The sequence below is a fragment of the Ambystoma mexicanum genome, chromosome 12 (genome assembly GCF_040938575.1).
Source record: "Ambystoma mexicanum isolate Mex_15411 chromosome 12, UKY_AmexF1_1, whole genome shotgun sequence".
Taxonomy (NCBI): Eukaryota; Metazoa; Chordata; class Amphibia; order Caudata; family Ambystomatidae; genus Ambystoma; species Ambystoma mexicanum.
The window spans coordinates 742381824-742407000 of NC_090936.1; the positions used below are offsets into that span (position 1 = coordinate 742381824).

Genomic DNA, 25177 nt, shown 5'->3' on the forward strand with positions numbered 1-25177 from the left:
CAATGTCAAACTCCATTTCCTCATAGACTGGTTTGATCACCCATTGCTTACTTCTTAATGAAAAGGCCTTAGTGTAGCGAGGCATCCTTACATTACCCTTAGTCCTAGATTGTTCACGGCCGAGATTCTCGTTATGGGCCAAGACCGCTAGTAGAGTCCTATGTCTCATGCCCTGTATGCTAAAATGCAAGCGCTTTGGCCTGTACTTTAGGCACATATTGTGGAACACCTCCAAACCTCCAGTGTGACAGAATTCTGTCAGTCCCCTCAAATCTCTTGATAGAGTTTTATCGAAAACAATCTTCTCAATGGCTTTGTGTGTCGGTGAAGTTGGATTCAACCACTTCTTCCGTGCCTCCACTGGGGACAAAGGGCCATGTTCACATTGGTGGAAATGTAGGTTTTCTGACCAGCGGTGCACGTTGGTACAGTGGTGCATCAGTGACCGCCATTTTTCAAGTAGTATTTCCACTGACCCTTCACAAGTTTTGGAGCTCCACCAAAGATGGTTGCTGATAGACTGGGACCACCCTGAAATACTTTCCAAACCTTTTTTTTTCCCCTGCAGCCGAGATGTTCTTATTGATTGATTTAGCAAGATGCCATACGTCAAATTGAAGTTTAATATGTGGGAAGTGCTTTCTCATTGTCTTGGCAATTGAAACGTGTCTGTCCGTGGCTATGAGGTCGATGTGCATCCCCCTCGATTGCAGATATTCCACTGATTTTATAAATCCTAGTTTCTCCATGGCCATTGAGGATGTACATTGTGTTACCTGCACGACCACCGAACTCACAATTTTCTTACTATCCATGTCCTGAAAGTGGTAGGTGGAGTACTTGGCAGAAATTCCAGGGCTGTCGCACTGTCCATCTCCGGCTAGCCTGAATCGTTAGCCTTCGAATGTACTTGCTAGAGACAATTGTTCAATTTTCCAAGCATCACTAATGGCCGGAAACAGATAATCATGTTGGTATTTGTAGTACTGCGTTTTTTAAATGAAATGGAGTCCCACAAACTGAAAGAAAGACTCTAACTTTCTAAAACTGGACCCACAAAAAAATGAGGCAGCTGCACACAGTAGATTGCCTGCTGGCAGTTTCCCCAGCATCGTTTGTGCAGAACATGAGAACGTATGATTTAATCTACAGGCGGCATGTATTTTGACGTTACTGCCTTGTTTTTGACGAGTCACATTAATCAATGGCTTCCCACATACTTTCCCTCTAACTGAATGCCCACATTTCAGCATACTTATAATATTCATCAAACAACTGTTGAATACGATGTATTTGCCCTCTTTAGACTGTCATCCTGCGTCAAAGTTATTTCGGCCTGTGACGTTGTGGACATATCACCACATTTCAAAGAAATATCGCTGCTATCAAGTTCTGATGCGTTGGTGAATGCTGCTGCTGGTTCATTCTCTGTCAGTTCAACATCTGCTACTTCAACATTGATGGGAGAACACAACAATGTCGACAGCTTTTTGGGTGGCAATTTTTTGGTGGGTGTAGATTGTGTGAATTGATCTGCGACTACTTCAGAGCTATCTACAATACATTCAGTATCATCTTCTTGTGGTGGTGCGGTCGCACTGTAGCAATGGTCCTTTACAACTTTACTGGATTCTCCGGACACATTCATTTCATGTTCTGGCCATTGGACTTGAGCATCTCTCAACACGCGGCGTCTGAATTAATAGTTCCTCCATAGTGTAAATGGCCTGGCAAGCAACATCTCTCATTCGCTTCACTGTCTGTATATGTATAGTTCGCACACCCACGGGTAACTAGAGGATAGATTGGAAAAGGGATGTTCAGTTTAAACACAAGATAAAGTATAGTACAATTGACTTGAAAAAAACATAAAATAGTCCCTAGCACAAAAGCAATTCTAAAGTTATGAACTGTTTGTAACTAACCATATTTTTGTTTCTTTTCTTTGCAACTTTTTTGACTTGACCTTCAACATCTGCAAGCTGTTGCTCTGATACGTATCCGCATGTCTCCCCTTCCTCTTGCGCTGCAACGACTATATTTTCTGTATCCGCATAGACAGCACGGAATGAGGCTCCATCGACTCCCTGAAACATAGTATTTTCATTACTGTGTATCAAAATATTGTTAACATAAAACACACGTGAGGACGAACACACATGTACATCTCAATAGCCAAACACGATTTAAACATTGTGTGGAACAATCAAACGACAAGTATTCGAGCTCTGATGACCTAGTTCGATGGAGCGGTCAGTATCCTTACCTCTGGCTCTGCATGGACTCCCACGAATGATTGTATTGAAGAGGAGGCATCAGAAACTCCCTGAAACACAGTACTTGCGTTAGTATGGTTTTCAATATCGTAAACGTAACACGCAATTGGGGTCGACGGCACAGGTACATCTAAAGAGATAACCACAAATGTTGCATTGTCTAAAAGAATCAAGGAATATTTAAATATGATCAGATTTAACCAACTTATTTCTCCGATTTCTTTACATCTGCATCATCTAAATGGGATCTTGTGATTGTAGTGGAAGCTCCATCGTCTCCCTGAAACACAGTACTTGCGTTAATAGGGAAGAAAGTATAGCAAATGGAATCAAGTTATATGATCACGCTCGATGGAGCTGTCAGAATCCATACCTCGTGCTGCTGAAGAATATCTAGGGCTGTTGTCAATGTGGTGCGCACTTCCGAAAGCTGTTGCGCCGATTCGTATCCGCCTGGTCCCGCTTCGACCGGAATTACTTGAATGTCAGGCTCCGCATCAACTGCGTGGGTTGACGATTCAACAACTGCCTGAAACATAGTATTTGCATTAGTAAGGATTACAATATTGAAAACACAACACACGCCTGGGGTCGACCGCACAGGTACATATCAACGGCTAACCACGAATGAAACATGGTGTAGAACAATCAAACGGCAAGTGTTCCGGTCCTGATGATCACGGTCGATGGAGCTGTCAGTATCCATATCTCGTGCTGCTGAAGAACATCTAGGGCTATTGTCAATGTGGTGGACGCTTCAGCATCTCCCTGAAAGACAGTACTTGCATTAGTATGGATAACGCTAATTATAACTGAAAACAAACACCAGGGGACAACAACTAAGGTGTATATCAATTGGAAAGCACTAACCAAACAATTGGAAAATAATCACACGATACATACATTCTATTACTTGACATGCATAAAACAAGTCTGTAGCGGAATAGCCAAGTATGATTACCTGATACGTGCTAGAAGTGGTTGATAACTGAGCATGTGACGGAAGTAGAATGTTCTTGCTTCAGATTCAAGGGATAGTCAAGAAGTTGTAAAGGTGAATTATTGTTTGATAATGAAATGCCAATATTTAGAATTGCCATGTAAGGAGACAGAATACTTGAGTAATGCGCAATATAGCACAGTTGCCTGTGCCCATATATAGATTTCGTTTGTGCGATATGAAATGTAAAAATAATATATTGATAAATGTCATTATTCAAAAAGCTATACACTCATATCAATGTCGAAAGTATTACAAATTTGAAACAACACCTAAAATATCAATGAATCCATTCGGCTACCTACACACTACCGCAAGGCCTAAAGCTAAAAACGGACACTTAACTCACCACTGGCGGATTGTGGACGAATAGAGTGGGAATAGCATTTGCGAGCAATTTTCGTGTCGATCGCCATTTATTCTTCTTTGTTACCCAAGATGTGGTGTACATGTTCGAGGGAAAGTGCCGGCTACAGATGTGGTATCGATCACCCCTCTTGTCCTCAAAGACTTGTTGGACTCTACTTTCCAGCTCATCCAGAGGATATCCGCAATGTCTGACCCATTCTCTTATTCGATCAACAGTTTTCGGGAAAACATGCATTGTAGTGCCTTCAGATTTAGCATGGGTCTTCGAAGGGCAACTGCTAATCGAGCAGGCAGGCATTGTTGAAAATTCTGAAAATTAAATATCAAGATTATTATAAAACCTTGATGAATAAAAATGTAAAAAAAGTAAATGAACCATACCATGCTCAATGCAAGGTTTGTTTTGGTCGCCGGAACCATACCAGTTCATCATGTGCGGCTTAGTATTTGCATAAGTTAGACATTTTTTACATTATGTGACTAAACTCTGAACATGCGACTCGTCCCTTGGATGTTCTGTCTTGCACGAAAAGGAAACATGCTTACATTATAGACTGGACCCCCGAAGGATGCCATTTGATGACAATTGACACAGATGAAAATAAATAGATCTATTGATAGCATAACAATTGAAACTCAAGTCAATAGCAATGAGACCAATGACCACAGCTCTATTGGGTACTGTAATAGCAAATAGATTGAAATGTAAAAATGACCGAAATATGACTAGGATACATGGCCTTCCCTTGACCAACAAACAGTTGGATTCAGCAGGCCGAGCAGTATGTTGCAGGAGAACAGGTAGATGGCCACAGGTAGCACACTGACGAGTTTGCTCGAAGCGGTCACAGATAGCACGGCGACGAGCAGATTAGCATAGATCTCAGTGCTTCTCAGGTAGAAGGTTCAGGAGTTGACTTGCAAAGCACAAATATGTTCTCATGTGACATATCAAGTGGTTTATAAAGTATTAGAAACAGGGGTGTGTTTGTGAATGAATGATGTGTGTATGTTGTGGTATTATGTTTATTGCAGGGGTGCGGCCTGCCTCGAGACACGGGGTCTGAGGAGGCCATGTGAGCGATGGCCCCTGGGCGTGGGATACCTTTTGAAGTGCACATGCTGTTTGGCACCTTGGCCGTTTGCGCCTGTGACAGCCCCCATGCCAGCGCTCATCCCCGGGTGCGAACCGCCTTTGATAGAGGGGGTGGGATGGATGGGCCGGGGGCGTGCAGATAAGGCACAGGAAGACTGCTGAATGGAGACACACTTATGTGGATTGCAGGGGTGCGGCCTGCCTCGGGGGAGGCCTGCCTGGAGACACGGGGTCTGAGGAGGCCATGTGAGCGATGGCTCCTGGGCGTGGGATACCTTTTGAAGTGTACATGCTGTTTGGCACCTTGGCCGTTTGCGTCCGTGACAGCCCCCCATACCAGCGCTCATCCACGGGTGCAAACCGCCTTTGATAGAGGGGGTGGGATGGATGGGCCTGGGGCGTGCAGGTAAGGCACAGGAAGACTGCTGAATGGAGACACACTTATGTGGATTGCAGGGGTGTGGCCTGCCTCGGGGGAGGCCTGCCTGGAGACACGGGGTCTGAGGAGGCCATGTGAGAGATGGGCCCTGGGCGTGGGATACCTTTTGAAGTGTACATGCTGTTTGGCACCTTGGCCGTTTGCGCCTGTGTCAGCCCCCCATGCCAGCGCTCATCCCTGGGTGCGAACCGCCTTTGATAGAGGGGGTGGGATGGATGGGCCTGGGGCGTGCAGGCAAGTGTGTGGGAGCAAGGGGCCATCAGGTCCCTCTCATCCTTTACTTCTCAGTAGAAACTCATACCAAGTGTCTCCAGTAGTGGGTTCGCCCCTTGCCCTTATGTGATGTTAACTTTGGATGACATTTGCGTCGACTGGAACACTCAGCAGGACAAAGGGCATCCATTTTTGTACCCCCTTTCCACTCCATCTTGGTGACCAGGCCCCACAGCGATAGTACAGCGCGCAGAGCACATGGCCCACACCCTCGTTCCCAGTCTGACTGGAAAACTCAAGAGGTATTTGCAACAGCTAATAAATGTAACACATCACTCTCTGAGATCACGGTCCTGCATGTGAACCGGCCTGAACCAAGCACATAGCTCGTTCATCTGCACAAACGTGTCCTTGCACAGGCACCCTCGCCAGTGGAAACTTACTGCCATTCTGACCCTGTGTCCCTGCAAGGTAATCTCTTCATGTGCCAGATCAGTGACCACTGCCATGATGCCCACCTAGCAGATCCCCAACTAACATTAGACCCCTACTGCAGTATATTATTGCCTATCAATAACAAATGCCACATACCAGAGATTCTTGTGAGCACAGACCCACACTTCAAACAGTGTATTATAGTGGTCAAGACCCTTGACCTAAGGCCTGTATAATCCAATGTTAATTGATAGTATAGATATATGTGTGACTTTTATAGAGACATAACCGACTGAAAGACTTTGAACAAGTGTTATTTAGTGCCTGGATTATTGATAATATATTATGTTATCTTAGATAGTGACCACCCCGCTTCACAGCGACCTGAACTTCACCCATTCCGAGCAAAGATGTCTGACGTCCATCCTTGAATGGAGACACACTTGATTCATTTAAAAAATCGAAACAACCTTTGTTAAAATATATGTGGTGTTTTATTTTGTACCTTATTTTGATGACACAAAAATACAAAACTTTAAACATTGTACAGTTCAGGTTGCAGCACAGCGAGAGAAAATCCCCTGTACTGACCGCTGTCACTCAGGAACGTTTCTCTTATGGCACGAACGGCACAGGTGGGTATCACTCTTCGAACGTGGTGTCCAAGCCTCCCGTGAAGCCACCATGTAAAGGAACGATAGGCCACCAGCCTGTACCACCTGTGAAAAGGAATGAAACAAAATGTTTTTAAAATGACCAAGATAAGTTTAATAAACGTTTGTTGTCAATGACAATTCTTGTAACTAATGGCATTCTGCTTGGACAAATGCTATCTAGACACTGCAAACTATTGAACGACTTTCGTGCGTTACAATGATATGTATATGTAATTTTGGATATAGTAGAAGACCATGAAATAGGAGTGGCATGACAAGTATACTTACTCGTTACTCGGATTACGAGGACGAACAGTTGCACGAAGTTCGTGCATAAGCACCATCATTATCTTCAACACGGACCATGTGAGGCAGGCTGCCCTGAAGTCTGGCGTCTCGGTGATGCATTGCGGTCGTGGCTCGCCTTCAGAAATGTAAGCCACGCATCCCGAGTTTTCACAGCAGCAGCAGTTCTCGTCCTCGGTTGGCATTAGCTTGCACCGATTGCATGTGCACCAGGTGGAAACACCGTCCATGCGACTAGGTCCAGGCTCTTCAGCTGTTAAATCGTCCTCCCAACTGCCGTCCGAAGACCCATCGTTTTTGCGTGTTTCCCTTTCCAGTAGTTCCTCCTCGGTATACTCGGTCTCGTACATGTAGGGCATTATTGTAGCCATTGTGTGTTAAACAAACAAATAATTTATAGTGGTGGTACTGGTATCTGTTCACACGGGCTACAAGCAACAAAGGTAGCTGACCAGAGCACATAAACGAGTCACAGAATACTCAAAGTAACACAGAGAGAGGAATGGAATCGAAATTCTGCTGCTGTATGTTGTGAAACGGTCTGTTTATACTTATTGAGGAAAGAGGCGTTCTGCCATTTCCATGGCGACACGTTATTAGCTAAAGCGCAGCGAATGTTGACACGAGACGTGCTTTGGCGTTGTGAAGTGGGTGGTACGCGTCTGCTGATGACAGGCTCAGGGGCGGGGGATATGATTTAGTGCAGCAAAAGCAGGTCAGCCAGGGCGATGGGGGAAATGATAGGATTATCACAAAATGACAGCTCCCTGATGCCTGTTTTCGCGTGCGTTTATTGAACGAAAACTCGGTTAAGGTCCATAGGAAATTTTTCTAAAATCAAGCGACTTAGGCTTAAAAACACATGGCTGACCCGCAGGGACAATAACATTTTTTGACCAAACCATTCCTTTAAAGGGACTGTATTTTGTGGGCCGCAGAGCGTGAGTGTCCGATGAAGGAGGACTGAAACATATTGCTATTAGTCCTGCAGTGCGTATCATACAGCCGTAGAAAGGAGTGCAAGATCCACCTAACTGGTTCATCTTGTGCACACAAATATCCTACGCGGGTGGGTGGGATAAGCGCTTGAGTTGAGCAAGAGATCTGAACTTCGAGTGCAAGGGTGCAGCAGTTAAAAATGGTGGATGCTTGGACTGAGAATGAGGAACCCCCCATGCAGGTTGATTTTGTCACTCGTATGACAAGAAGAAGTGCTGATCCTGATCTAAGGTTTCCGTTGGGCCTTTAGTGTGTGAATTTTTGCTTCAGGTATTCCAGCCCTTTGTTGTAAAAGGCTCAACGGTTGAAAGCCAATGAAGGAAAAGGAGGGCGGGGAGAAGCGTTGTCTGGGGCCTTGTGCCAGTGTTTCATACTCAGAGGTTTCTTAGCTGCGATGCAGGTGCCTCTAGCTCCATGAGCATAGACTAGATGTGAAAGGATAGCAATGATCGTGAAGAATATGTGGGAAGGTCCAGTATGGAAAAAGACAGCAGAAGATGCGTATGTGTAGGTAACCGCATTTTACCACAGAGTTGATGAGATAAGGTCAAATCTGCGTCCATAATGCATCAGATTTTTTACTGAGGTGGAGGGAGGTGGGCCTGGGGAGTGCAGCCGGGGGTAGGTTGAGGGAAGACGGTGGTCTTTCCACATAGCATGATCTTGGTTTGGCCTGGAATGAGTAGGAGGTAGTTGAATCAGTATGGGTATGAGTGGTTGGCCGTGATCCAGCTTTCGATCTCCGACAGTCAGGTAGCGAGATAGGACGAGCAATAAGGCAGGCTATTTGGGATTTTGAAGATGATTTGGGTGTCATCTGCGTAACTGTAACAAGAAAGACCAATGGATCGAATGAGTGCAGTTAGTGGGCTCAGGTAGAGGGTAATGAGGAGTGGTGAGAGAGAGAGGCGCCCTGTGGCACTTCGTGTGTGACTGGGCGGGGAGCTGAGGAAAATGGAGGCATGACTATTTGGGATCTGTTCGAGAGGAAGGAAGATATCCAATTCAGAACTCAATCCCAGATGTCCAGGGTGTGTAGTATCTTGGTGAGGACAGCATGGTCAATGGTGTTGAATGCCGACTAGAGTTCGAGTAGGATTAGGGTGGTGGAACCTTCTGAGACTAAGTGTCTTTTAAGATTGTCTGAGATGGAGACTAGGCAGGATTCAGTTCCTCAAAGGTCTGAAGCCAGATTGGGCAGAGTTGAGGATCTTGTTTGATCCTGCGGAGAGGCATAGTTGTGAGTATGCTGCTCGGTCCACTAATTTGGCTATAAAGCGGTTGTTGGAGATGTGTCTGTAGGACAAAAAGGTCAAGGGAGATCTTTTTGAGGAGAGGCTTGATGTAGGAGGTCTTACTCCTTCTGTCTAAAACTCACCCTACAGCTGCCCCTCTGATACCATCCCTACCCCTCTTATCCCCAAAATCTATTCTTTTCCAATTCCCTACCTCACCTCCTTCTTCAACATATGTCATCTGCCACCTTTCCTTCTGCCTTTAAACATGCTACTATCATCCCTATACTGAAAAAGCCCTCTGCTAACCCCCTCCTTGCATCCAATATTCATCCCATCTCTCTTCTACCATTCCTTTCGAATCTTCTTGAACGCCTTGTTTACTCTCAACTCTCTGCCTTTGTTTCCAACCTCTCTCTCCTCCCCCCTACTCAATCCGGGTTTCGTCCTAAACATTCCACTGAATCTGCTCTTACCTCTGTTCTCAACTCCCTTATCACTGCACGCTACTCTAAGCAATCCTCCATTCTTATTCTTCTTGACCTCTCTGCCACCTTTGACACTGTCGATCACCCCTTACTCCTCAATACTCTCTCCTCTTTCGGTCTTAGATGCTCTGTTCTCGACTGGCTCTCCTCTTAACTTTCTAATCGTTCTTTTACTGTCTCTTGAGGTGGACGTTTCTCCCTACTCACTCCCTTGACTTCGGAGTTCCCCAAGGTTCTGTGCTCAGCCCTTTCCTCTTCTCACTCTATATCTCCCTTCTTGCCCCTATTATCTCTTCCTTTGATATCTCTCACCATTTCTATGCTGATGATACCCAACTTTACCTCTCCTTCTCCTCCTTCACTCCCGACATCCACCTCAAACTCTCCTCTTGTCTTACAGCTATCAAAAACTGGATGTCTTCCCACTTTCTCTCCCTCAACACTGATAAGACTGAAGTCTTATTCTTCCCTGCCATCACACTTCCTCCTCCCTCTCCCCCCTTCTATCCCCTTCCCCCCCTCCAATCTTCCCTTCTCTTCCTCTGCTCGTAACCTTGGCCTCTACTTCAACTCTAACCTCTCATTTGCTCTCCACATCTCTCTGTCGCTATCACCTCTTCAATGCTCGCAAAATCCGATCTTCCCTCACCTTCCATGCTACCAAACTCTTAACTTCATCCCTTATCTTTTCCCGTCTATTCTACTGTTCTGCTCTCCTCTTTGGCCTCCTGCCTCTCATCTTGCTCCCCTCAAATCCCTCTATCACTCTGCTATCCGTACTCTTTGCTTTCTCTCCCCTCTAGATTCCATCTCCTCTTCGCTCTCTTCTCTTAAGCTGGTTTCCCTTTCATTCCCAACTTAAATTTAACTTTCTCTGCCTCGTTTTTAAATCTCTTCACAACCTTGCCCCTCCCCATCTCTCCACCCTCCTCTCTTTTTATACTCCCTCTTGCCCTCTCCGCTCTGCTGACCTATTCCTCCTCTCTGTTCCTCCACCACCCTGTGCCCCTTCCTACTTCTGACCCTTTCAGCTCCTCGCCCCCCTACATTGAAACTTTCTACCTCTCCATATCCGTTCCATCTCCTCCTACCCCTCCTTCCGCTCCGCCTTAAAATCTCATCATCTTCATCCTCCTTCCTGACCCGCCTTTCACTCCCTTCTTATTTTTCCTCCATTTCTCTCATTCCTTGTCCTCAGCTAATTGTTGTGCATACTGTTATTGATTGTTTGATTCTAGTTTGATATTCATGCTTCTATTGTAATTTTGTTGTTGTAATGTAAGCGCTTTGGCATAATGCGCGACATAAAAATTTAATAAATACAAATACATTCTGCTGGAAAGGTGCAGGAAGTGAGTTATGAGTCAACAATGGATCTTGCGAGGTCGCCTGCACAAGTGGCTGCCAAGATTTCTTTTAGCAGTTGGAGGGGGGACGAAAGGGGAGATCAGTTGTCCTCAGGGGATCCTGAGACCAGTCTGAGTGATATTAGGTTGAGACATTCTGTGGGAAAGAGTGGTGAGAAGGTAGAGAAGAGAGGAAGATGGTTCGGATGTTGTGGACAGGTGGGGGTAGGGAGAGAGCAATGCGTTAGAGTGGATGGAATTGTGTCGCTCTTGGCCTATGTTGTAGAAGTGGTCTAAGGGAGAGCCACAGAGGGATTGGGTGGGGCTGGGAGTGTTGCTGGTGCAGGTAGGGGTGTTGAATTCAGAGATGAGCTTGAAGAGGTCCATCTATGGTGACAGGCTTTGGAGATTCTGTTCCAGTAGAAGGATTATATTAGTAGTGTTAAAATATTCTATCATTTTTCTGGGCAGCACAGTTGTTAAATATGCAATACTGTGAAACATGTGAAGGATCAACAGAGTTGAACAGAGCCCTCAACCATTGCTTTAAGTTCAGTGAAGACTATGCTGTATGGTATGTGGGGATGAGGGGTTTATAAGTTCTTCAAATATCGGGTCAACCATTTGATTTTTTAAATTTAGGCATGTGGGACAAGCAATGATATTCATGATCAAGAACTACAAGTGGCTGAACTACAAACTATGGTTTCATCTAAGACAGCTGGGTGAAATATTATAAGTTACTCATCGTAGTGACTAACGTACTCCTAGTCCACAGTCCCGTTTCCTCCATACTGTAGGGGCGTCCCTCGCTAGGGACTGGAAAACGAACCTTTTTCACCTGAAAAAATCCTCTTCCCCTTTAAATTTACATGCACGCTGGGGCACAGCCCTGGGAGCATGCGCTCCCCTGACTTCGCCCACCGGCGCCACTCCTCAGTCCACTTAGATGCGTCGACAATATTAAGATTGCCTAATGACACAAGTTTTGTTAAGGGGGAGGCTGTTGGGACGTATGGAGGAAAGGGGACTAAGGAATAGGAGTACGTTAGTCACTAAGGTGAGTAATTTATAATTACTCCTACATCCCGTCCCCTTTGCACCATACAGTATGGGCGATTACAACTGAATGCCGCCCCAGGGAGGAGAGTTGCCCCTCTTTTAAAAAACAAGTTCTTCAAAACTGCCTGGCCAAATGCTGAATCTGACTTGGCACTGGCATCCAAGCAGTAGTGCTTGCAAAAGGCAGAGGTGGTAGCGTATGTAGCCGTCTTGCTGATAGTCTGCCATGGTACGTGTCTTTGGTAAGCTACCACTGTGGCCTTGGCTCTGATGGTGTGGGCGTGCATGTTTGCTGGCAAAGGCTTGTTCTGCCCTTCGTATGCCTCCTTGATGGCCATAACCATCCACCTTGCTATAGAAGCCTTGGATGCTTGACAACCCGGTTTTGATCCTCTGAATGTGATGAACCAGTGCATCCGATTTATGGAAGCTTTTAGTCCTGTCCATATAAAATCGTAGGGCGCGCCTGGCATCCAGACAGTGCAATACCTTCTGGGTCTCATCCTTTGGGTCAGTAAAGAACGTTGCGAGTACTATCTCCTCGTTTAGGTGAAAGGAGGAGACAACCTCAAGGCGGGATGCGTTCTGAGCACCACCTTGTCACAGTGAAATGTAGTGTAGGGCTCTGAAGCCACCAGTGCCTGAATTTCACTGATATGTTGTGTCGATGTAAGGCCCACCAGCAGGGCTGTCTTAATGGTAACCAGCTTGATGTCTGCCGACATCATGGGCATAAATTGTTTGTGCGATAGGGCGCCAAGCACCACATTAAGGTCCCAGACAGGATGAGGCCTATTGATAGGTGGATATAACCTGGTTAGACCCGCCAGGTGTCTCTTAACCACTGGATTGGAGGATGAGAAAATATCATCACAGGAGTTCTTGTAGGCCCCTATGGCCGCTAGATAGTCCTGCATGTGTCCATCGGCACTCCTGAATGAGCCAGATGCACTGAGAAGGATAGAACATCGTCCAGCGAGCATGTTAATGGATCAATCTTCTTTGATTCTGCCCAGTGACAAAACCTTGTCCACTTGCTCTTGTATTAACTCCTGGTGTAGTCACTTCTAGCCTCCTGTATGATAACAAGGTTATTCTGTGGTAGGTGCAGATGCTTCAGGGCAACTTGTTCATGAACCAAGCTGTGATGGCCAAATTCTGTGAAGCAGGGTGAACCACTGTGGCTCCCTGTTGGGAGAGTAAGTGGGCTGGGCCCACCAGGAGGTGTACCGGGGGCTGATCCGACAGACGGAGTTCAGAGAACCAGGGTCTCGCGGGCCACCATGGTGCAACCAGGATGAGTCGGAGGCTCCGAGACTCCCTGATCCTGCAGATGACCTTGTGAACCAAAGAAGTGGGGGGAAAAGCATACGCGTTCATGTTGTTCCACAGAATTTGCAATGCGTCGCCGGACGAGGCCCTGCCCCAGCCATGAGGCAAACTGAGGGCATCTCCTGTTGGAACTGGTGGTGAAGAGGCCCAACGGAGGGTGGCCCCACCTGCTTAAGAGCCCCTGGAGGACTTCTTCGTTTAACTGCCACTCATAATTGTCCATCCCCAATCTGCTGAGTCTGCCCGCCTCCAAGTTGGCTTCCTCAGGAAGGTGGACCACTGAAAAGTGAATGTTGTTCGACAGTGCCCACTCCCGGATGTCTATGGAAAGCTTGCAGAGGCAGGGTTCTAGCACGCCCCTGCTTGTTGATGTAGTACATGCAGGTGGAACAGTCTGTCTGGAAGCAGACCAATTTGCTGCTGATCAATGGGAGAAAGGCCTTGAGAGCAAGCCAAATGGCCATCTCGCACCAGTTGATGTTCTCCAGCTGTTCATGATGAGACCAGATTCCATGGACGCTGTAGTTATCCACGGTAGCCCACCCCATCCCTCCAAGGACGTGTCTGTGGTCATGATGACCTGCAGTAAAAGCTGCCGGAATGGCCTGCCTACCAACAAGTTGGTGTCTGTACACCACCAGACTAGGTCCTGGTGGAGATGCTGTGGTATGCTGACTGGCTCGGCCTGAGAACCCTTTTCTTGATTACAGGAAGCTGGGAAATGAAGCTGCAGCCTCCTCATCTTGAGTCTCGCATGTGGTACCGTGAGAAGTCATGCTGCCATTATTCCCAGCAGGTGCTGGTACCACCAGGCTGAGGATCCTGCTCTGCTGAGGAAGTGCCTTGTAACCCTTTTGATTGCCGCAATCTTGTCGGTTGAGGCAAAGATCCTCTCGGACCTTGTATCCCATATAAGACCCAGAAATACCAGTGTCTGAGTGGGCAGTAGCTGTGATTTTTTTTTGAGAGTGATAGAAAATCCCAGATTGTATAGGGTTATGCAGGAGGGCGGTAGTAGCCGTGTGTCGCACTGACTCCGTAGACTCCGCCCTGACTACCCAGTCGTGGAGGTATGGGTAAATGTGGTGGCCTTGTGCCCCAAGTAGAGCTGTTCATTAGTCTTGTAAAGACCCTCGGGCCGAGTTGAGTCCAGAGGGTAGAACTCTGTTTTGAAAGTGAAAACCCATGATCCTGAAAGCAGGAAGGACCGATGGGGATCCCAAATCAGGACGTGCAGGTAAGCATCCTTCAGATCCAGCGAGCACATCAAGTCTCCCCCACACAAAGTCTCTGCCATGAAGGCTGGGGTAACCATCTTCAACTATTGGAGGGGAAGGGAAAGGTTCAACTCAACTCTCAGGCTAGCCTGGTTCTTTTTGTGTATGGCGAATATCCGGGAATAGAAGCCCATGCATCGCTGAGAAGCTGGGACTTCCTCCACCGCCTGGTTCACTACGAGCGAGCAAATTTCCACCAACAGAGTTGCTTTCCCAATTTGCGGGAGCTTAGGGGAGGAAGGAGGAAACCGAGGAAATATGTAGCCCGGAAGCACGCAGACATTACTGAGAGGATCCATGGGTCCATGTACCTTATCTGCCAGGAGTGTACGTCAAGGGCAAGCCTGCCCCCCCACTAGTGACTCGTGGATCCAGATGGAGCCGTCACAACTTCTTTTCGTCTGAGGCTGGTGCTGAGGAGGGGGACTGGAAACCTCCTTGTTAGCCACCTTGGGCTGCTTGTGCCTGTATTGGCTCAGAGACCTGTCAGGTTGCCTAGAGCGCCTCTCCTGGAAGCCCATCAAGCCTCTGATGGACCGACCCTTGTCCGAGCACTGGTGAGCCTGGCTGTAGGTCTTGGGTGTGGATTTAGCTAAAATAGACAAGGATTTAGCTGTCTGGGAACTATTCTTTTTCTGGTCTAGTTCCTCAACTGTTGTAGAGTGGAACAGGTCTCCCCCTCAAATGGCAGGTTGAGGATGCGCTCCTGCACATCTGTGTTGATATTTCATTGCCCTGAGCCAAGCCGTCGTCCTCATGTCGATGACAATGCATATGGCTCCATCTGAGGTGTCAATGTGGGCCACAGTAGATTCCATTATTTCCTGGGCCATAATCTTGTGCAGGGAGCTGTGGAAGGAATTCTGCGATTGCTCCCCACAACTTCTGATTAACAGCCACCAACATGGCGTTGGCCTGACACAGGTGGAGCGTGGCATTTCAGTAGATCTTTTTACCAAACACCTCCAAAAGCTTTTCCTCCCTGTCCAGCAGTGCCAAAGTGGATGCTGCTGGGAAGACTGCGATTTGTAGTACAGTGATGTCACTGCTATAACAGAGGAGTGTGGCAGGGGTTGCACCGACAATAAGAGGGAGTCCCCTTCCGTCTGTCTGTATTTAGCGTCCAGGCACTTATTGGTGGGCTGGGTGAATTGTGGCTTGAACCAGCCCTTATTGGCTAGGGATTCCACATCCTTCTGGAGAAGTATGCCGGTTCTGGTGACTGGACGAAGTGTAAGTACTTCGGCCAATACCCGCGCCAAACTGGGGGATGCGTACCTTCCCTGTGAGGTGGAGAGATAGGACGTGGCCCAGGTACCAAGTGTTGTCCGATCCCATCTAGATGCGTGCTCCCCTGCTTGGTCTCCGTGTGGGAAGGGCGTGGGGTGAGACGCCATTTTATCTGGCCCGGCGGCCATTTTGTTATGCTCCGTGCCACGTGCCCGAGGCGTGATTGGTGAGCTGGGTCCGGTCTCCACCTGCACACTGAGGAGCGGCAGGGGGAGAGCCCTACCCAATGGTGATACCCATGATTCAGTATTAGGGCAAAGCCCCTCGGGACTGGGCCCGGTAATGGAGCCTTGCGGCCCCTCAGCGGTAGGACCGGTAGGATCTTGCAACTCCTCGGCCACAGGGCCTCGGTCTTCTTGCTGGTTTTAGGACCTGGATGGTCCCTCCCGCTTGGCACTTCCCGGGGAAGGAGTCGCCCTTACGGGGTGCAGAGGAGAACAGAGCACCGACCTTGGGCATGGTCTTCCTCTTCATGCTTTGAGATCCTCTGGAGGTGACCTTTCAAAGACCTTTTTCCACCTGGCCAATCGATTCTTGAAAGCGTGTGGGGTTAGGGCATCTCACGCGGTACAGCCGTCCCAGCCATGGTCTGGGCCAAGGCACCAGAGGCAGAGTACGTGGGGGTCGGACGTAGGGAAGGGACTCTCGCAGGCTGGACACCTCCTGAAACCTGCCGTCGTCATGCGCCAGGGAGGAGCATAGCACCAGAGGACAGAGCAGTACCTGCGAATTAGAAGAGAAAAAAAGGGAAAAGGGAATAACTTCTTCCTGGGAAGAGCACGTGGAATTACAAGGCCGGAGGCCTGACACAGGAGCGCTGGTGAAAGCGTCCATTCCAGTCAACACAGAAAAGAGGACTGGGGAGTGGCACTGGTGGGTGGTGTCAGGGGAACGCATTATTCCAGGGAAGCGCCCCTGTGCGCATCTAAATTTAAAGGGGAAGAGGATTTTTTCTGGTGAAAAAGGTTCAGTTTCCCGTCCTTAAAGAGAGACGCCCATACAGTATGGAGGAAAGGGGACAGGACGTAGGAGTATGTGTAATGCTTCCTTGTTAAGATCTTTTATTGTGCTGTCGGACTCTATTTTCAATGTTATAACGCATTATTAAATTTTCATTTGATCTATGTCGCTTGGGGTTGCTGAACCTCCTCCAACAGGAGGGAGTCCAGAGGAGGGTGGTGGGGGTGAGGATGTGAAGGAGGCTTGTTGTGGGTCAGGGGGAATGGATGAAAGGGAGGCAGTAGCCTGGTGACTCAACCTGTAAGGCATAGTCCCATTGATCTATCCAAACTACTGGCGACCCTCAAGCGAGAGGACAAAGTAGGTAGGCCCTCCTCCTGGACATAGGGTATTACCCAAATTGTTCAAACACAATTGTTTGAATGACCGAAAGTCAAGGGTCCGAATTGACCTTTGCACAATTGACCATATATATATATATATATATATATATATATATTGGGGTTTGCGGGGGGTTTCCCCCTGCATATATGTAACAATTGACCGTTACAATTCGGTCAATTGTGCAGAAGTCAATTGTAGTTCGAACAATTTGTATACAACCGGCCATAGAGCTCCTCATTGAGTCCTCCATCAAACCAGTCTAAGGGATAAAACCATGAGGGATATGATCACCTTCCTCCTCAATGACTTGGACAATTGTTTTATATGAATTGTTAACTGTAAACTGGGGCATCTTCAAGTGAAGTGCTGGCGCCTAATCTGAGGAATACAGTGCTGTGGCTTCAATACTAGAAGGTGGAGTTGAGTGGCATGGAGTTCCTGCGGCAGCTCCCCCTGTCTGCTTAACTGCTAGAGAAAGATATCTGTTCTTACACTTCACCCATGAATTTCTCTCTACTAATATTCCCCTAACTTGTGCTTTTTACGTTTGGACCTTACTGGTTTGTGCCACTTTCCAACAAATGCTAAACTTAAAAAGAGAATACTCACTTTTCTGTAACATAAAGAATTCCATTCCGAATATAGTCTGTAGGCATTTTCCTGTCCCGATTAATAAGGCAACAACGCCAACCACTGTCACATGCTGCAAACATGTTAAAAAAAAAAAGGAAGACTTAGTCAACATAGTATACAAAAATGAACATTTTGAAAGGTGAACTTTATATACTTCTGTTTTTGCAATCTGTAGCAGTGTTAACTGATGGCATGTTTTTTTTAACAATTTTTTATTCACTTTTTACAACCATAAACTGATGCCAAGTTCTACGCATTCTGTCAGCATTACAAAAAAACATTTTACCTTTCCTGTGTGACACTAAAAAAGTACAAACGGCAACATCCAAGTCCTTTGTTCAACAGCATCAATCGAAGCAGCTCACAATTGTAGGAATGCGAAAGGATTGTTGAGGTATTCATTTACTGGTTTTATTTATGCACTTAAGCTAGGGTAAACAAGGCCAAAAAGGCAATGAAGCGTTTTGCAATAGTAGATAAAAAATGCTGAGGTAAAAAAGGTTTAAGATCAAGCTTGTGGTAACAACCCAACAATCAAACGACAGAAGTCACAAACTAGAGAAAAACAATGAACACCAAACAAATAATAAGTGTATATCCTAGAGGCGGATGGAGAAGATTGGCCAGAGGGAGACCAAAATTGAATGTGTCGACAGCTAGCAGGATTCCAATGGACCATCTGAATAACAGAGTTTTCATGACGCACCAGAAGATCAACAATGAGGGTGAAATGTGTATGTCAGAAGGCAGAGCACTCACAGTGCATGGACCATAGTAATAAAATGCATGAGACCATGATTAGGCTACCTTAGTCAAAAGACATGTTAGTAGCAAGGATTCAGCACTGGAAAAGAATGGCACAGACCTTGAATTCAATTTATATTGACAGAGAAAGCCATGGGGAGTTCACACAAAAGAAGAGTGATATGTGCTCAGTCGCAGACAACCTGGGCAGTACTCCCATGGGCCACACCAAACCAATCACAAGGATGCTCTGAGAAAGGCTTTTCCTTTCTCAAGAAGTAGTAGGCTGTCTTCCTCTACCTCATTGTCCTCAACTAATACTGCCACCACACAGGCTTTAACTCTGGGGCACAAGATCCCACCAGCTACCTTGCAAGCCATAAAAGAGGCTGTTGATCCATATCTTTCCAAGACAACAGTACTCTGTATATACAACACACCACTGTGCAGGGGGTGGGGGGAGGGACAGTTTCGAAGTGCTTTTGAGGCTGTAATCAAGGAGCATGAGAAACACTGCACCCTACCTTAAATTTCACACACGCCCAACATCTTCCCCTGTCCACCTGCCTCTCCATATTTGTGATTGGTGCCGCTTATCTCCCCTAATTTCCTTCCCCCACCATACTTCCTTCCTCCATCTACCTTACATTTTTCAGTAGAGTAGTTAGACTCAATAAGATTTGCCAACATTTCCATTAGCATTCTGTACTATGCTAATGGAAATAATGGACAAATGTATACTAAAGAAAAAAATAAAAGGACAAACCATTTTCTGTCCCAAATTATCTTCTCTAGCATACAATAAGGACCATAATCCATGGACCTTCATGACTATCTGTGCTGTCTGCTGCCCCCTTTCCAGGAAATTCATCATTGAAAGACCCGGATGGCATATGCACACCATTGCACAGGAAAGCCCTTCTGCCCTTTCTACTTTTATGCTTGTAACACTCCCTCATTTGCCTGCTTTCAAACAGTCACACATTCATCCAACAATCCCTTCCAAAAACTGTGCGTATAACCCTATCAACATGTTAAACTTCCACACACCAACTGCCACTTCACAATGTTCTACACAGCTTTTGCATCTGCATTTCCCTTACTTATCGCAAGAAATTGTGCACAGTGCTGCTATAAATGCACATATGCATTCTGCAGTAACAGAAGTGCATGAAAGGATCGGCAAGTGCTGATGGGAACCCAGGACTGAAGTGCCAAGGTGTAAGGTCACTGGCTAACTGCTGGGGTGGAGGAATACCAAGGGTGGAGTGCACAGCCGCCAGGTGGTAGACACACAAGGGCAGTGCTGAAGGAGGGTTGATAGTAGTGTCGACTACATATAGGGCCTGGAACATGTGATGTTTAGCAGGGAAGGGATGGAGGGAAAGATGAAGAGAAAAGCCAGATTTTCAGAAGTTTCCAAAATGTAAGGAATTCTGGCTCTACTCTGAGAGGGACATGGAAGCGGTTCCAAAGAGAGGTCCCTCCCGAAGAGAGACTCCTGCCTCCTGCGCTCTGTTTGGAAAAGCGTTTCACAAGATGAGAATTGGAGTTGGAGGAGCGGAGGGCTCAAGAAGAGGAGCATTTAGGGAGAGAAAGTTGCAGATAACATGGTCCCAGGTCCCAGAAAGCCTTGTCGATGATACAGAGGATCTTGATTTTCATCCTTCATCCACAAAGAGCCAATGTAGAGATTTTAGGGCTGCAGAGATATGATCCTTGTTTGTTTGTTTTAATATTTATAATGTGTGCCAGACCCGTGGGTATCAGGGCACAGAAGGCAAAAGAGGGTTGTTCAGCTTCGGTTACATTGCTGTAAAGTAACAGTCCTTGGGCTTGAGTCCAAAAATAAGTCTTCCAGCCAAATTCTGTATTAGCTGAAAGGGGCATAGAGAACAAAGGGGGAGGTTGATAAAAAAGACTGTTGTAGTAGTCCAGCCCAGACAGGACCAGGGCTCTAGAGATGTTGAGCTTCTGGCAAAAGGTGAGGAAAGGTAGAATGCCTGTAAGGAGGTGAACATGAAAGTGGGACTTCTTGACAAGCTCTAAAAATAAGGAGTGAAGCAGAGAGAGGAGTCAAAGATGACTTCAAGGTTTTTGGCCTCACAGGATGGTGAAGGTAGAGGGCCCAAAGAGGGAGGCCAGAGTGCTAGGCCATAAAGACCACATATGGACTCTAAGGCACAATAACCATATATCCGTGTGACACGTCAGACACGGGGTTCATTTTCCAAACAAGTCTGGTTTATTTCAAAGGTTTCTCAGTCGGCCGACTGGGTCTCAACGCCTCACGACGTGTGTTCCCAGACCTCGTGAGATGCGAGAGAGCGAGCAACGCTCAAGCAGTAATATATATACATTACATATAGGGCCTCATTACGAGTCCGGCGGTAACCGAGGCGGTAAAACTGCCTGGTTACCGCAGGACTCGTATTACCATTCCGCCTCCGTGATTCCCGGAATTACCGGGGCATTACAACCCCAGTTTCCCGGGAATCACGGAGGCGGAATGGTGTTAATCCCCATTCCCATTGAGTCCCATAGGACTCAATGGGAATGGGGATCATGGAAACACCGGCAGCATCTCGTAATGCTGCCGGTGTTTCCTCGTCCGCCTGCAGGCGGGCGGTGTTAAACCAGTCAGGTCAGAGCTGGCGGGAACATCACCTCCCGCCTGCAGGAGTTGTGATCGCCCGGCATGGAAACAACGGTGGCGGCGGGTTTACCGCCACCGTTCTTTCCATACCGGGCGATTTGTAATGAGGCCCATAATCTTTACAAAGGCAATTCAATTCGCCCACAACATGTCGTACAGGCTAGGGTTCAGTGATTGACAATTATGACACGTTATGAGAAGTCTTCATTCAGTCTAAACATAGTTATTCTAGCAAAGGCAGCAAAGGCAACTTTCTATTATGGGGAACCTGGAGCTTCTGGTTCAGCAAGGATATTGTTTTCTCAGCAGGGAAAACATTCCTTATTACGTTATCTGTATGACTTGGGTCATGAGCTAAAATGTCAGATAGTTCTGAAGCAGAATACCCTCTCCGCGAAGGAGCACCGCTAAAACAATATAATTCATGTTTTTAACTGCCTTTTACTACAGCGTTTGCAAGACAGGCCGGCACCTGGACTACTGATTAGATGCGGCTTATGCTCTGTTTCAAGGATTTAGTGAGAAAGAAAAACAATGTATTTCTGCATAGTTTGATATTCCTGTCTGTGTTAGTATTTCAGCATTCAGGCCGTGGCCTCGCACTGTGTGCGAGTTCGGAGCATAGAATATATTTGCAAAACTATTTGACAGAAAGGAAAAAAGCAAATGGCCGACATTTCACAAAATGGATGCCCTCTGGTTACATTGACGATTCTCTGACCGCGATGTTTGTCACATGATGCGATTGGTTTCAGGCCAACATACCATACATACTATAGGGTTGTTTCTGGTCTAACAAGAGGGTAGTGTTACGCTCACCTGGTATCCACGGGGTTGGCCTTATGCCCTGGTTGCCGTATTCACCCTGGACCCTTCCCGATTCCGTCGGTGCCTTCTATGGAGGTCGGGCCTGAAAACACAGGAGGACTGGATTTAGGAACAGATTTCGTTTCCTCTCACCAGCCCCCTGGACTCGATCTGATGGCCCACTCTTCACCTTGTTGTGATGTCTGGCGTGCTCTCTGTCCTGCCTTCTGTGCAGGTGCGCGCAGTTTTCTGTGGGTTAGAGCGACCGAGTTAACTTCACTGGTGCTAACCCATTCAAGTGTCTTTAAGGAGGTAAGTCTGGTTTATAGCAGTCTTAAAATGTCCTTGCTTTCCTTTCTTTCTATTAATATCTTTTCTTTATTTATTCCCCCTTAGGTGCATGGAGGTTCGGTGGTTGCGCTGCTTGGATCAGGCTCCTGCCAGGATGATGGATGCAGGAGCGTATGATGGATGGTAGGTTAAGCGCGAAGTGCGGCGCGGTAATGTCTTTTCTTGCTAACATGTATTCTTTATTCCTTTTCAGGTTGCGATGGTCTTTCTGGGTGTGGGAAGATTTCTGGAGCGGAACCGGACAAGAATGCCCAGCCAGGTGAGGTTCTCGTGATTACTGCCATAAATGCCGTGAGTAACCTGTTTTAACGTTGTCCTTCTTTCACTCTCCCTCCAGGTGCCTCGTTCCGGTGCGTGCGTGGTGTCCCGATGATGCTGCCGACTGGATGGAAGACCGCGAGCAGCAGGAAGACGGATGGAAAGTTGCAGGTAAGCAGAGACGACTAATGATGTTCTTTTGTCTCCTCTGCAGGTCCGCTGTTCAAGGATCGCCGGGTGCTGGTCTCTGGACACGATGAGCGTCACGCTGCTGGCTGCAGAATAACGCGAAGCACATTCTGTAACTTGGGTGTGGTTTATATAGCCTCTCCTAGTAAAGTAGTTCAGGTAAAGTAGTCCGGGCTGCCACACCCAAAACACTGCACCGCACAGTCTGGTTCTAAGAACTAGACTGTGTGGGTGCCTCCATGTTGACTGCAGGCCTCCAAGGAAAAAGTAGTCCCTTCAAGACAATGTCCCGACATGAACATGAGCCTGGCGCCAAAAGCGCCAGGACTGACTCCAGGAGAGTCCATGATGATAATGCAAGGCCCTTGGGGCCCCAAGTGAACCCGGAGTCCTAACCATACCTGGCATGTGACCATGCCAGTGGGGTTTTGGGTCACAGGTCGTGACAGGTAGAAGCGAAACAGGGCACAGGTGTCCCAATAAGAAGGATCTGCACTTTACTGTCATTGAGACAGAGATTGCCTGGATGTCAGTTAGCCAATTGGGGATGAAAGACAGGGAGGAGAAAGTACCAGAGGGAAGTTTCAATGAAAGCTGTGTGTGTCATCAGCATAAAACTGGAAATGAGGAAAGAAGAAGGAGATCAGGTGAGACGGAGTGACGAAATACATATTGAAGAGCTACAGCGATAGGATACAACCCTATTGGATGCTGCAGGCAGACAGCGAGGTGGTGGAGGAGAAATTGCCCAGTTGCAGTTGGGAAGGGCGGTTAGGGAGGAAAATGAGTTAGCCAGTCCAGTGCCCAGTCTATGATGACAAAGTTATCATGTAGCTGTTTAATGAGGATAAAATGGTCGACCGTGTCAAAGAACGAGCGAAGATTGAGGAGCACTATCCTCAATTGTACTATGATCATAAATACGACACACACTTCAATTATATCATTTCACCATATTACAATTACTGTATATTCTTGCTACAGTACCTATCATTATTATACACATATTACTATAGATTATGTGGCCAGATTCTTGGGGGTGCACCGAAGAATCTGGCCACTGGCCACAACCACCACAATAGAATGAAACCATATAACAAGTATGTACAGTACACCCTCAGAAAACAAACCTCACCCAGAACCCCCTGCCATCCAAATGATATATGCAGACACCAAAATTGACAGCGGACTCAGCGGCCCCTGCATAGCCTTTTTCCCCCTATAAAAACAGCTCCATATCATCTTTATTCCACTCCCCCACCGTTTTCAGGCCCTTTTCTTCAGCCACCAAATAATCCCAAATGTGTTTTCCAGATGTTTTCCCCACCATGCTATCCGCGGACACTGGCGGATGTCCACGGATCTAACATGGCGACCCGTTTAAAAAAATATGACGCACATTTTTCACCATCCAATCAGTGGGCATGTACGATGCTCGCAGACATCACTCCGGACCCTGATTGGTCCAGATGCGTCTGTGGACCCTGATTCAGAAAGCAAGTCCATGGACTGGACCCAGATATCACCTCTTTTTGGCCATTTTAAAATACAACTACTGGACGGGCTTACACCAAATTTACAAAAGCATGCTTTTGGGACCAAGCCGCCACTCCTGGTGCAAATTTGGGGAAAATCCGTCCAGCGGTTTGGGCTGTAGGTACCAACAAAATGTTTTTGCCATTGCGTCTATGAGGATTTCCACAGATTCTGGGACCCTCCTATAACTTAATTATAATTTATTTTTCAAACTTTGGTGAGGATTCATCCAGTGGGGGAGAAGTTATAAGCCGTCCAAAAAGTGCTCTTTCTATGAGTTGAGCATCTTAACCATAACCACAGGGCCACTATCGCAGGCCTCGTGTTTATTTTCCAAAACGCATGGACATGGCCTTGCACGCTGCGCAAGACCTTGTATTTCCTTCACATGAATTCTAGGTTCAGACATGGTGAGACATTTCTTTAAAACGGGATATCCAACAAAATGGGGCATTCGCTAGAGAAAAGTGTCAGGATGAATGAGGAACTAGTGTCCACGGTAGGGCTGAAAATGTGCACTGGCCACTAGCCATTGGTGAGTGATAACTGACTCATGGCGTGTAAATAATTGTGCACTGCATGCATGCGAAGACTATAAAAGGCGAGCAACTTTTTATGCCTTGCTAATAGCTTGCTCCGTATTATTTTTCCCTTGTCCCGAGTATAATGTCCATTCACCAAGCTAACTAGCATGCTCTTGAGAGGTTTACCCCCCTGTAGAGTATCCGTCAAATCACTCACAGTCTCAGGGTCTAGTAATGTTGCTTTCGTCTTGGCAGGCAATCCCAATGTGGAGTATCCTCCTGGGATGCTGTGGCCTTTCAACTCCTACTGGGGAAA

General features: G+C 46.9%; 1 protein-coding gene across 3 annotated transcripts in view; it reads right to left on the bottom strand.

Annotated features, from left to right (window-relative positions):
• GRAMD4 (GRAM domain containing 4) overlaps positions 1 to 25177 on the bottom strand; it is a 2133975-nt gene that overhangs the window by 325971 nt on the left and 1782827 nt on the right. For all 3 annotated transcript variants that reach the window (XM_069629242.1, XM_069629243.1, XM_069629244.1), the window contains one exon: positions 17773 to 17866. In XM_069629242.1, the coding sequence (XP_069485343.1) occupies positions 17773 to 17866 (94 nt within the window). The remainder of the gene's footprint in view (positions 1 to 17772; positions 17867 to 25177) is intronic.